Genomic DNA, 13,741 nt, shown 5'->3' with positions numbered 1-13,741 from the left:
TCATTTGTCATTACAGGTCATTTAACCCCTCCACATCAGTGTGTCCAGGACAGTGTGCACCCCGCTGGCTGGTGTATGACCGCCCCCTCTGGACCGCATGGTAATGGATCACCACTGAAACACACAGAGACTGAATTGACCCAGTCACCTCTGAAACCCCTATTATACGATTTTGAAGGAAATCGGCGGGATACTCTGGAATACGGTAACAGCAAGGCTGACCAAGTCATAGAGGATCATAATATGAATGTTGTATCGTCATCATTGCCATATCCATCATTGCATGCAAACAAAGAACTCGCTAAACACTGTCTCTCTCCGACAGGGTCTTTTGGTTTTCATAGAAAGTCATCCAGCTCTTTCCCAAAGATGGAACCTGATCACGATGGCAATGTACATCCAACTAATGCAGCAGACAATATCACGTCACAAAACTCAGACACAGAGCTGGAACAGGACTTGTCCATCAGTAGCTCCAAGGGACATTCCTGTCCTGGTAATAGATCCAGTGAAACGTACACATTAGCCTCTGAACTGGGGATGAATACTGAGGTTGAAGCTGATCAGACCTTTGCTGCCACTAGTAAATGCTTATCTTCATCCAACCTTAGCAATGGTTCCTGTACTCCTGTGTCTGACGCCGAGTTAGAACTAGAGTTTGGGGTTGAGTTTGGGAGCAAGATGCACAGACCATACTCAGAGCAAACAGCTTTTGTGCCACCTGTTCTCGAGAGAACGAATTTGAAGACTGCTGCCGCCATTGCAATGGGTTCTTCCACTCCCAACTTGGCCTCAGAGTTAGAACATGATCACATAACACATGTGACTTCTGATGACTACACGCAGCCATCTAGTTCCAATAGCGATACAACATCTCCTTCCTCTGACCCAGGTATCGTGGCAGATCTCACCAGTAAGAGCAGCAAGAAATTCATCCAGTCATACCAAAGTGAGGATTGTGGGTCCTCTGGTTCTGACTCAGAATTGGAAGAACTGGAAGAAAGACTTACATGTGAAAACAGTGCTGCATGCAACATGATTTCTTCCATCTCTGAGACAGAGTTAGACCTTACCAGCGAGAGCAGCAGTGGCAGGTCATCACACCTAACCAACTCAATCGAGGAAGCAAGCTCACCCAACTCTGATCATGAGATTGACTGGGAAGGAGAAATCAGTACTGGAAGTGTCAAAGATCGTTTGTACTTGGTAAAGACGGCCAACAATACAAGTGTTGATTCTTTGGAACGGGTTAACGAATGGGACTTTGACAGTGGGTATACAAGGGGATTATTCTGTGCGGTGAACGAACCCAATTCACATATTTCTGCCAGAGTGTTGGAGTCGGAGCTAATAACTGACCAACTTGCCAAGGTTGTCGCTGGGTCTTTGCAAGATCCTGACCAAACTAAAAAACAGGTTACTTCACCACAAGCTTCAGAGTTCAACCCAGACAGTAAGAGTGAAGGTGCCCAGTCAACATATCTTGATATTATACCAAATCAAGCAATATCTCGAGCTCCAAGCCCTAAATCACAAACACAAGAGAATGCTGAAGAGAACAGTGATGATGAACTGAGTAATGATTCTGAGTCTTCATGTTCTGATCATGATTCGGACCTAGACCTGAGTGAAAGTTCTGACTCTCCTTGGCTCCTTAGTAACATGGTCAACACTATGATTTCACAAGGCTCCCACAGCGTCAAAGACGAGTGTTGGTTGCAGACTAACTCATTCAGTGAGACTGTTTCCTCATGCTCTGACATTGAGATCGAGCCAGTCAGTGTCAGCGAGCTACTGCACACTTCAGGCCACCAAATTAATTTGAGCCAAGAAGGCTACGAAAACGCAGATCTCTCCCATCCTGATTTAGACATTGAGATAATGGACAGCAACAATGATTTTGGTGACTTAATCTGCTCTGAAGATGAAGCGAAAGGAAAAGGGACAGGAATCAAGGAAACTGAGTTGGAGCCAACTCCTTCCAGTAAACTGGCCACCCTCTACTTGGCTTTGAGTAATCCACCGGATGACATGGTCATAACGGGAGACAGTTGTGATGTGTCATTTAATCCAGCGAGAGTTGGCTCCTGTGAAGCAGACGCAGAGCTAAATATGGATTTTAAAAACAATCGCACAGACGAATGGGACTATGTCGCAGCCACACAGGCCACAGTTCCTGGCTCCACTCTAAGTTTCAAATACGAGGAGTCGGTGGAATCCCTTCGAGGGATGAAGCCAACTCGGGTCACAGAATCATCAAGTTTGAGTGAAGAGCTAGAAGCTGCATTTATTCTAGAAGAGAAGTTAACTGAACTGAATAAATATTCTAGAGCATTACCCTTGGAGGTGCAGATGAAATCCAAGCTGGTCCGTGACGAGATTGACTCTACCAGTAGATGCTCGAGCCCATGTTCTTCGCTGTTTAATGCAAGCTCCAAAATACCCATATCCTTCAATGACCTGTCAAATGGAGCTTTCAGCCTGAAGGAACTGTCCCCATTACACAGGCGAGCCAGCGAGCAGCTGGACCAGTCCCTGGCCTACGACTCCATTAAATACACCCTGGTGGTAGACGAGAACACCACTTTGGAACTCGTCAGTTTGAAGCGCTGCACGTCCATCTTGAGCGATGACAGTGAGCTCTCAACGCTATGCGACAACTGCGAGCTGGAAATGGACAATGAGTTCGGGGACTGCACGGGGAGACAGGATGTTGAGATCTCGTCGGAGGATTCATCGCCCGAAGCCGACACACAGTTTTCCAAGAAATTCCTCAATGTTTTTGTCAACAGCACTTCTCGATCTTCCAGTAAGCTGTGCCATCTCATTACAAGTCTCAGCATGCACTGTGTGGCACATCCAGTGCGAACCATATGCTATTGAGTGCTTCCATATTGATAGCCCGTGTCACAGATTCGCATAATTTTTCGTATATGCCACACAGGTTTTTAGAGCTACGATTTTTCTGCTTATTTGTGTAATGTTAATGCTGAGGATTCCATGCTCTGGGAACAGTTTCATGGGAAGTCCCTTGTAATCGTAGACAGAGAGAGAGAGAATACGGCACATAGGATAATCCACTAGTTACTGGGCTGTACAGTGCAAGACAGTAACCAATAATACAAAGATGAAGGCCTTCAGTTATGTGGAAAGACTGGAGAGGCTGGGGTTGTTCTCCTATGAGCAGAGAAGATTAAGAGATTAGGTCGAGGTAATCCAAATCATAAACAGTTTTGATAGACTAAATAAAGAGAAACTGTTTCCAGTGGCGGAAGGGTCAGCAACAAAGGACACAAATTTAAGTTGATTTAGTGTGTGGGGGGTGGGTATTGAGGTAAGGGGTGGGGGAACTGGTGTTGAGGTGAGGGATGGTTGTTGCGGTGAGGGTGGGGTTGCTGGTGCTCCGGTGAGGGGTGGATGTTGCAGTGGGTGGGGGTGGGGGGGTGGTGTGGGGCTGGTGTCGTGGTGAGGGATGGGGTGGGTATGCTGGTGTTGTGGTGAGGGGGCTGGTGTCACAGTGAAAGGTGGATGTTGTGGTGAGGGTGGGGTTGCTGGTATTGTGGTGAGGGGTGGATGTTGCAGTAAGGGATAGGGGGGGGCGGCTGGTGTTGCGGTGATGGGTGGGTGTTGCGGTGATGGGTGGGTGTCACGGTGATGGATGGGTGTTGCGGTGAGGGTCGGGTCCTGGTGTTGCGATGAGGGGACTACTGCTGGTGTCGCGGTGAGAGGTGGAAGTAGCGGCGAGGGTGGGGTTTCAGGTTTCAGGTGTTGCGGTGAGGGGTTGGGGGTGACTGTTGAGGTGAGCGGGGACGGGCTGGGACACCTGCTAGCTGGAGTGACTGTGTGCTCTCTCTCCTGAATAGGTACGGAATCTTTCGGCCTTTACTCCTGTACAATAAACGGTGAGGAGCGGGAGCAGACTCATCGAGCGGTGTTCCGGTAAGAATCATTCCCCAAGGTTCAAACTGGAGGGAGATCCTGAGCAGTTGCCCTATCTCCCAGCATCACTCTAAACCTTGCTGTACAACTCTCAGTTTTGTCACGGCTTTCTCTGAATTGAACTTTATTGCTTTGGCCTTGTAGTTCGGCACTCTGTTGGCATTGATTGGTGTTCCACGCTGACTGAACATGTTGAACGTTGAACCTACTTAAACACTTGGATCAACCTCACCCTTAAGTTATTTGAACGCCATTCATGGAGTGCACGTGCTGCCCATTTATCGTTCTCATGTGCTGCACTTTATGCTCTGCCCAATTAAAATTCATGCGTCGTTGCTGCGGGTCAGTCAGCATGTGTGGAGAGAACGGAATAGTTAACGTTTCAGGTGTGGGCCCTTCACTTGAAAAGCTGTTCTCATTCTGGAGCTCTTTCTTCAGATTCAACTGCTCATTTGATCTGCTCATTTCCTGGTGTAACCGAATTGTTTCCTGTTCTCTGAAGGTTCATACCTCGCCACCAGGATGAACTGGAGTTAGATGTTGACGATCCGTTGTATGTTGAAGAGGAGGAGGATGACTACTGGTACCGAGGCTACAACATGCGGACAGGAGAGCGTGGGATCTTCCCAGCATACTATGCCCATGAAGTCGTCAACCAGACCAAGGAATTTCTGGGTAGGTCCAAAAGTAAGATTGGGGTCAAAGTTCAGGGGGCATTCAGGCCTGTTGAGTTGGGGTGGGGGGGGGGGGGGGGGGGGCGGCAATGAATGTTGTCGGCAGTTGAGTAGAGAGCATTGGGGTTCTTAGCTCACCACAAGCCGAAACTTTTCTACGACGCGGAGAGAAACTTAAAATCAGGAAGCTTCACAATATGTCCCGGGGAGTGTTCAGGAGCCAATTCCAGGGACACGGGTGCAAACCTGGAGGTATAAAGAGCTACCCTGACCTGCGAGAGTACACCACCGCAGGTCGGGAGGATAAAAGAGCGTACTACCGCAGCTTCCAATGCAAGCTGCTACGTGTGCGATGGCTTCGAAGTGGGCGACTGGGTGACGTCATCAAAACCCAGGTCGCCGTTTGGAAAGTGGGCAGGAACATAGGCAGGGCCCAGGTACAGCAGAGGAGCGTGAAGGTCGGGCCGGATGAGCGGTGAGAGATTGTGGTGGAGGAGCGGTGAGAGATCGCTGCGGTGGTGCGACGAATGTTTGTGGCGCATAAACGGCGAGAGATCGTGGCAGAGGTACAGCAAATGAGGGTACGGGGCCCAGAAGAGCTGAGGGCCCAGGGGCAGCACGGGCCTGCCCACACTGCAATATGTGGGCGCACTAGGTCCGTGCAGCAGAGCAGGTCTCCAGTTGTCCTGGTTAACCCTTGCCACTGGATAAAGGCCTAGCTCTGTCAAGCCCGTGTGGTGGCTGATGTACAATGGTGACCACATGTTAAAAAAATCCACACACAGGCATCTTCCAGCCCCTCAATTGGAGTTCAGGATTGGAATATTGGGTCCTTCATTGAAACATCTGTGAACCCATGTGGAAGCAAGTCATCCTCGTTCGAGGGACCGCCTATGATGATGATGATAAAGAGGCTGGATCCTGATGACGTTAGGAGAGACTTATTGAAATAATCCTTTTATCTGCACTGCCACTCAGAGGATTTGTAATGGAGCTGCATGTTAACACTGATACTGACTTTTAACAGTGAGAATATAATTACAGAGCTTGGATTTGCACTAACGTTACATGACAGGCCTTTGGCCATTGTAGATGTCAATTGCAGAGCCACCTACAGGCGTTACAAGGTACTGTAGGTAAATGTTGACACTTTAAAAATGGGTTTCCCATCAAAAAAGCCTGGAAACAGGGTTTACAGTATATTTTGAGATGCAATGTTGTGGCCACTCAGCATTTTTAATACAGAAGCTAGAGGTGGTATAAGATGAACAAAAGCATGGCAGGGAGATTAATGGGCTGCCAAACCATCCTGTAGATTTGTGTCTATTCTTGTTTTGACCCTGCTCCCTCCATAAATCCCTCCACTTGCAGCCTTTCCAAGGATTCAACCCTGCTGTGACCATGTTTCAACCCTGCAAGAGGCTCCAACATTTTTGCACCGCGACACAGCCACTTACCTTTCCATTTGAGCAGCAGTCCTTTAAAGATTGCATGCTCTGCATTCAATGAGGTCTCCATTACAAACCATGTGCAAGGCTCAAGCTGTGCAAGGAACACATTTAAATTATTTAAATAAGCCAGTCCCACCGAATCCAATGCGATGGCTCCTTCCTTCACCACGGTAAGTGCGCCTTTGAGTCCCACAATCATGGCTGCATTTTCCCCAAGATCACAGAATCCCATCCTGCTCTATTTTTAATTCACTCTTAAGAGGGCCCAACACTTCCGAATATCTATTGTACATTAAAATTGGAAAGTGAGTTGCAGTGCTCCATGCAGTACATGTTATGCAGCTAGGTGGCACAGTGATAGGTCATTCCAACATAACTCAGCAAGTAACGTTACCGGGCTCGAATCAATTGGCTCACATTTCACATGTTCCCCATTAGGTGGCCCCCTAAATCCTAGCTTCTGCGGGGTTAACGAACGCCTCATGACTCTTCGACTCACCCTATCCTGGAACCAGTGCGCCACAGTCATCAGTGCGTACGCCCCAACACTCCATGCAACAGATGAGGCCAAAGAGGGTTTTTCCTCCAACCTCGAAAAATCCCTGTCCTGCGTCCCCGCAGATGACAAACTGATCCTCCTCAGTGACTTCAACGCCAGGGTTGACAAGGACGCAGACCTCTGGGGAGGCATAATTGGCAGAGAGGGGGTAGGGAAAGCCAACTCCAGCGGTACCCTACTCCTGACAAATGTCTAGAGCATGAACTTGTCATCACCAACACCTTGTTCCACCAGAGGGACAAATACAAGGCATCATTGCAACACCCTCGCTCCAAACACTGGCACCTACTCGACTATGTCATAATTCGAGCCAGGGATCGCAAGGATGTGCGCATCACCCATGCCATGACAGGAGCTGATGACTACTGGACGGACCACCGCCTAATCCGATCCATCATTGGTATCAACATAGCCCCAAAGCGGAGGGGCAGCAGAAGCACTGCCACAAAAAAGTCAATGACGGGTCACTTAAGGACCCAGCTAAGAAAGTTCTATACAGTCAGCGCCTCACAGCTAACCTGGCATGCTTTGTTGACCCCGAGACACAGAATGCCCACAGTGCTTGGTCTGCCCTCCAGGCCTCCATAACCAGTGCCTTCAAAGAGACACAGTCACTCAACCAGGAAACACCAGGACTGGTTTGATGAGAATGATCAGGAGATTCAAGAGCTTATAGATCGCAAGCGCAGGGCATTTCTGAGCCTTAAACAACAACCCAACTTGGGAGCAGCAAGGCAGCATTACAGACGGCTCAAGGCTGAGGTCCAACAAAAAACCCGGGACCTAATGAACAGGTGGTGGATGGAGAGAGCACAGGAGATACAGCAGCTGGCCGACAACCATCGCAGTCAAGGCCACCTACAGCCCAAACACCCAAGGCCCCACCCTACTGCTGGCCAAGAACGGGAAAAGTCAGGGCCCGCTGGAAGGAGCACTTAGAAGATCTCCTCAATCGAGACTCTGCCTTTGACTCGAGTATGCTCGACTCCATTCCGCAGCATGCCACCTCAGTAAGACCCCAACAATGCACGGGGTAGAAAAAGCCATAAAACAGCTAAAAAACAACAAGGCTACGGGAGCGGATGGAAACCCTGCTGAGGCACTGAAATATAGAAACATAGAAAATAGGTGCAGGAGTAGGCCATTCAGCCCTTCGAGCCTGCACCACCATTCAATAAGATCATGGCTGATCATTCATCTCAGTACCCCTTTCCTGCTTTCTCTCCATACCCCTTGATCCCTTTAGCTGAAAGGACCATATCTAACTCCCTCTTGAATATATCCAATGAACTGGCATCTACAACTCTCTGCGGTAGGGAATTCCACAGGTTAACAACTCTCTTGAGTGAAGAAGTTTCTCCTCATCTCAGTCCTAAATGGCTTACCCCTTATCCGTAGACTTTGTCGCCTGGTTCTGGACATCCCCAACATCGGGAACATTCTTCCTGCATCTAACCTGCCCAGTCCTGTCAGAATTTTATATATTTCTATGAGATCCCCTCTCATCCTTCTAAACTCCAGTGAATACAGGCCCAGTTGATCCAGTCTCTCCTCATATGTCAGTCCTGCCATCCCGGGAATCAGTCTGGTGAACCTTCGCTGCACTCCCTCAATAGCAAGAACGTCCTTCCTCAGATTAGGAGACCAAAATTGAACACAGTATTCCAGGTGAGGCCTCACCAAGGCCCTGGACAACTGCAGTAAGACCTCCCTGCTCCTAGACTCAAATCCCCTAGTTATGAAGGCCAACATACCGTTTGCCTTCTTCACCGCCTGCTGTACCTGCATGCCAACTTTCAATGACTGATGTACCATGACACCCAGATCTCATTGCACCTCTCCTTTTCCTAATCTGCCACCATTCAGATAATATTCTGCCTTCGTGTTTTTGCCACCAGAATGGATAACCTCACATTTATCTGCATTATACTGCATCTGCCATGCGTTTGCCCACTGGCCTAACCTGTCCAAGTCACCCTGCTGCCTTTTAGCGACGTCCTCACAGCTCACACCACCACCCAGCTTAGTGTCATCTGCAAACTTGGAGATATTACACTTAATTCCCTCATCCAAATCATTAATGTATATTGTAAATAGCTGGGGACCCAGCACTGAGCCCTGCGGCACCCCACTAGTCATTGCCTGCCATTCTGAAAAGGACCCGCTTATCCCAACTCTCTGCTTCCTGTCTGGCAACAGTTCTCTATCCACGTCAGTACATTACCCCCAAAACCATGTGCTTTAATTTTGCACACCAATCTCTTCTGTGGGACCTTGTCAAAAGCCTTTTGAAAGTCCAAATACACCATATCCACTGGTTCTCCCTTGTCCACTCTACTAATTACATCTTCAAAAAATTCTGGAAGATTTGTCAAGCAGAATTTCCCTTTCATAAATCCATGCTAACTTGGACCGATCCCGTCACTGCTTTCCAAATGTGCTGTTATTTCATCTTTAATAATTGATTCCAACATTTTCCCCACTACTGATGTCAGGCTAACCGGTCTATAATTACCCATTTTCTCTCTCCCTCCTTTCTTAAAATGTGGTGTTACATTAGCTACCCTCCAGTCCATAGGAACCGATCCAGAGTCGATAGACTAATGGAAAAGGATCACTAATGCATCCACTATTTCTAGGGCTACTTCCTTAAATTCTCTAGGATGCAGACTATCATGCCCCGGGGATTTATCGGCCTTCATTCCCATCAATTTCCCTAACACAATTTCCCCCCTAATAAGGATTTCCTTCAGTTCATCCTTCTCACTAGACCGTCGGTCCCCTAGTGATTCCAGAAGACAGAACCAAATTATTTATTTAAGTGGTCCGCCATTTCTTTGCTCCCCATTATAAATTCACCTGAATCTGACTGCAAGGGACCTATGTTTGTTTTCACTAATCTTTTTCTCTTCATATATATATAGAAGCTTTTGCAGTCAGTTTTTATGTTCCCAGCAAGCTTCCTCTCGTACTCTATTTTCCTCCTCCAAATTAAACCCTTTGTCCTTCTCTGCTGAATTCTAAATTTTTCCCAGTCCTCAGGTTTGCTGCTTTTTCTGAGCAATTTATCTGCCTCTTCCTTGGATTTAACACTATCCTTAATTTTCCTTGCTAGCCACGGTTGAGCCATCTTCCCTGTTTTATTTTTACTCCAGACAGGGATGTACAATTGTTGAAGTTCATCCATGTGATCTTTAAAGGTTTGCCATTGCCTATCCACTGTCAACCCTTTAAGTATCACTTGCCAGTCTATTCTAGCCAATTCATGTCTCATACCATTGAAGTTACCTTTCCTTAAGTTCAGGACCCTAGTCTCTGAATTAACTGTGTCACTCTCCACCTTGATAAAGAATTCTACCATATTAGGTCACTCTGCCCCAAGGGGCCTCGCACAACAAGATTTTTAATTAGTCCTTTCTCATTACACATCACTCAGTCGAGGATGGCCAGCACTCTAGTTGGTTCCTCGACATATTGGTCTAGAAAACCATCCGTAATACACTCCAGGAAATCTTCCTCCACCGCATTGCTACCAGTTTGGTTAGCCCAATCAATATGTAGATTAAAGTCGCCCATGATAATTGCTGTACCTTTATTGCACGCATCCCTAATTTCTTGTTTGATGCTGTCCCCAACCTTACTACTACTGTTTGGTGGTCTGTACACAACTCCCACTAGCGTTTTCTGCCCTTTGGTATTCCGTAGCTCCAGCCATACAGATTCCACATCATCCAAGCTAATGTCCTTCCTTACTATTGCATTAATTTCCTCTTTAACCAGCAACGCCACCCCATCTCCTTTTCCTTTCTGTCTATCCTTCCTAAATGTTGAATACCCCTGGATGTTGAGTTCCCAGTCTTGGTCACCCTGGAGCCATGTCTCCGTGATGCCAATTACATCATATCCGTTAACTGCTATCTGTGCAGTTAATTCATCCACCTTATTCCGAATACTCCTCGCATTGAGGCACAGAAGCTTCAGGCTTGTCTTTTTAACACACTTTGCCCCTTTAGAATTTTGCTGTAATGTGGCCTTTTTTGCTTTTTGCCTTGGGTTTCTCTGCCGTCCACTTTTATTTTCTCTACTTTCTATCTTTTGCTTCTGCCCCCATTCTATTTTCCTCTGTCTCCCTGCATAGGTTTCCATCCCACTGCCATATTAGTTTAACCCCTCCCCAACAGCACAAGCAAACACTCCCCCTAGGACATTGGTTCCGGTCCTGCCCAGGTGCAGACCGTCCAGTTTGTACTGGTCCCACCAGCCCCAGAACCGGTTCCAATGTCCCAGGAATTTGAATGCCTCCCTTCTGCACCACTCCTCAAGCCACGTATTCATCTGAGCTATCCTGCGATTCCTACTCTGACTAGCACGTGGCACTGGTAGCAATCCTGTGATTACTACCTTTGCGGTTCTACTTTTTAATTTAACTCCTAGCTCCCTAAATTCAGCTTGTAGGACCTCATCCCGTTTTTTACCTATATCGTTGGTACCTATATGCACCATGACAACTGGCTGTTCACCCTCCCCCTTCAAAATGTCCTGCACCCCTCTGAGACATCCTTGACCCTTGCACCAGGGAGGCAACATACCATCCTGGAGTCTCGGTTGCGGCCGCAGAAACATCGATCTATTCCCCTTACGATAGAATCCCCTACCACTATAGCTCTCCCACTCTTTTTCCTGCCCTCCTGTGCAGCAGAGCCATCCACAGTGCCATGAACTTGGCTGCTGCTGCTCTCCCCTGATGAGTCATCCCCCTCAACAGTACCCAAAGCGGTGTATCTGTTTTGCAGATGGATGACTGCAGGAGACCCCTGCACTACCTTCCTTCCACTGCTCTTCCTGTTGGTCACCCATCCCCTATCTGGCTGTGTACCCTTTACCTGCAGTGTGGCCAACTCATTAAACATGCTATTCACGACATCCTCAGCATCGCGGATGCTCCAGAGTAAATCCACCCGCAACTCCAGTGCCGCAATGCAGTCTGTCAGGTGCTGCAGGCGGATACACTTCCCGCAAATGTAGTCGTCGAGGACACTGGAAGCGTCCCTGACTTCCCACATAGCACAGGAGGAGCATAACACGTGTCCGAGCTCTCCTGCCATGACTTAACCCTTAGATTAACTTAATTTAGTAACAACGATGCTAAAAGGTTACTTACTGATAAAGAAAAGAAAAAGATAAACTACTCACCAATCACTTACCCCCTTGGCTGTGACATCACCTTTCGATTTCTTTCTACATTTGTACCTTCTCACCCTGCTGCAGCTGCACCGGCTAGCCTTTTGTAGGCCTCACCAATGCTGCCGCTCCGTCTCCTCGAACTCCCGCTGCTCCCTGATGACATTGGGCCTTTTGTAGGCCTCACCAATGCTGCCACTCCGTCTCCTCGAACTCCCACTGCTCCCTGATGACATTGGGCCTTTTGTAGGCCTCACCAATGCTGCCTCTCCGCCTCCTCGAACTCCCGCTGCTTCCTGATGATGTATGGCGAAGAGGCACTGCTGGCATGAATACATGACCTCATCTCTCTCATCTGGAGGGAGGAGAGCATGCCGGGAGATCTTAGCGATGCAGTGATCGTGACCATCTTTAAAAAAGGGGACAAGTCCGACTGGGGCAACTAGAGGAATCTCCCTGCTATCATAGAAACATAGAAAGAGAGAAAATAGGTGCAGGAGTAGGCCATTCGGCCCTTCGAGCCTGCACCGCCATTCAATGAGTTCATGGCTGAACATGCAACTTCAGTACCCCATTCCTGCTTTCTCGCTATACCCCTTGATCCCCCTAGCAGTAAGGACTACATCTAGCTCCTTTTTGAATAGATTTAGTGAATTGGCCTCAACAACTTTCTGTGGTAGAGAATTCCACAGGTTCACCACTCTCTGGGTGAAGAAGTTTCTCCTCATCTCGGTCCTAAATGGCTTACCCCTTATCCTTAGACTGTGACCCCTGGTTCTGGACTTCCCCAACATTGGGAACATTCTTCCTGCATCTAACCTGTCTAAACCCATCAGAATTTTAAACGTTTCTATGAGATCCCCTTTCATTCTTCTGAACTCCAGTGAATACAAGCCTAGTTGATCCAGTCTTTCTTGATATGTCAGTCCCGCCATCCCGGGAATCAGTCTGGTGAACCTTCGCTGCACTCCCTCAATAGCAAGGGTGTCCTTCCTCAAGTTAGGAGACCAAAACTGTACACAATACTCCAGGTGTGGCCTCACCAAGGCCCTGTACAACTGTAGTAACACCTCCCTGCCCCTGTACTCAAATCCCCTCGCTATGAAGGCCAACATGCCATTTGCTTTCTTAACCGCCTGCTGTACCTGCATGCCAATCTTCAATGACTGATGTACCATGACACCCAGGTCTCGTTGCACCTCCCCTCTTCCTAATCTGTCACCATTCAGATAAAAGTCTGTCTCTCTGTTTTTACCACCAAAGTGGATAATCTCACATTTATCCACATTATACTTCATCTGCCATGCATTTGCCCACTCACCTAACCTATCCCAGTCACTCTGCAGCCTCATAGCATCCTCCTCGCAGCTCACACTGCCACTCAACTTAGTGTCATCCGCAAATTTGGTGATACTACATTTAATCCCCTCGTCTAAATCATTAATGTACAATGTAAACAGCTGGGGCCCCAGCACAGAACCTTGTGGTACCCCACTAGTCACTGCCTGCCATTCTGAAAAGTACCCATTTACTCCTACTCTTTGCTTCCTGTCTGCCAACCAGTTCTCAATCCATGTCAGCACACTACCCCCAATCCTATGTGCTTTAACTTTGCACATTAATCTCTTGTGTGGGACCTTGTCGAAAGCCTTCTGAAAGTCCAAATACACCACATCAACTGGTTCTCCCTTGTCCACTCTACTGGAAACATCCTCAAAAAATTCTAGATGATTTGTCAAGCATGATTTCCCTTTCACAAATCCATGCTGACTTGGACCTATCATGTCACCTCTTTCCAAATGCGCTGCTATGACATCCTTAATAATTGATTCCATCATTTTACCCACTACCAATGTCAGGCTGACCGGTCTATAATTCCCTGTTTTCTCTCTCCCTCCTTTTTTTAAAAGTGGGGTTACATTGGCTGCCCTCCACTC

At 47.8% G+C, this 13,741-nt stretch overlaps 1 protein-coding gene across 1 annotated transcript in view; it reads left to right on the top strand.

Moving 5' to 3' along the window:
* Positions 1 to 13,741, top strand: part of mapk8ip2 (mitogen-activated protein kinase 8 interacting protein 2) — a 48,808-nt gene that overhangs the window by 25,143 nt on the left and 9,924 nt on the right. The window contains exons 5-7 of the mRNA XM_070896731.1: positions 345 to 2,809; positions 3,864 to 3,939; positions 4,442 to 4,614. Coding sequence (XP_070752832.1) covers positions 345 to 2,809; positions 3,864 to 3,939; positions 4,442 to 4,614 — 2,714 coding nt within the window. The remainder of the gene's footprint in view (positions 1 to 344; positions 2,810 to 3,863; positions 3,940 to 4,441; positions 4,615 to 13,741) is intronic.

Source organism: Pristiophorus japonicus, chromosome 13, assembly GCF_044704955.1.
Source record: "Pristiophorus japonicus isolate sPriJap1 chromosome 13, sPriJap1.hap1, whole genome shotgun sequence".
NCBI classification, from domain to species: domain Eukaryota; kingdom Metazoa; phylum Chordata; class Chondrichthyes; family Pristiophoridae; genus Pristiophorus; species Pristiophorus japonicus.
Note: the sequence above shows the minus strand (reverse complement) of the source record. Positions and strands in the feature narration are given on the sequence as shown.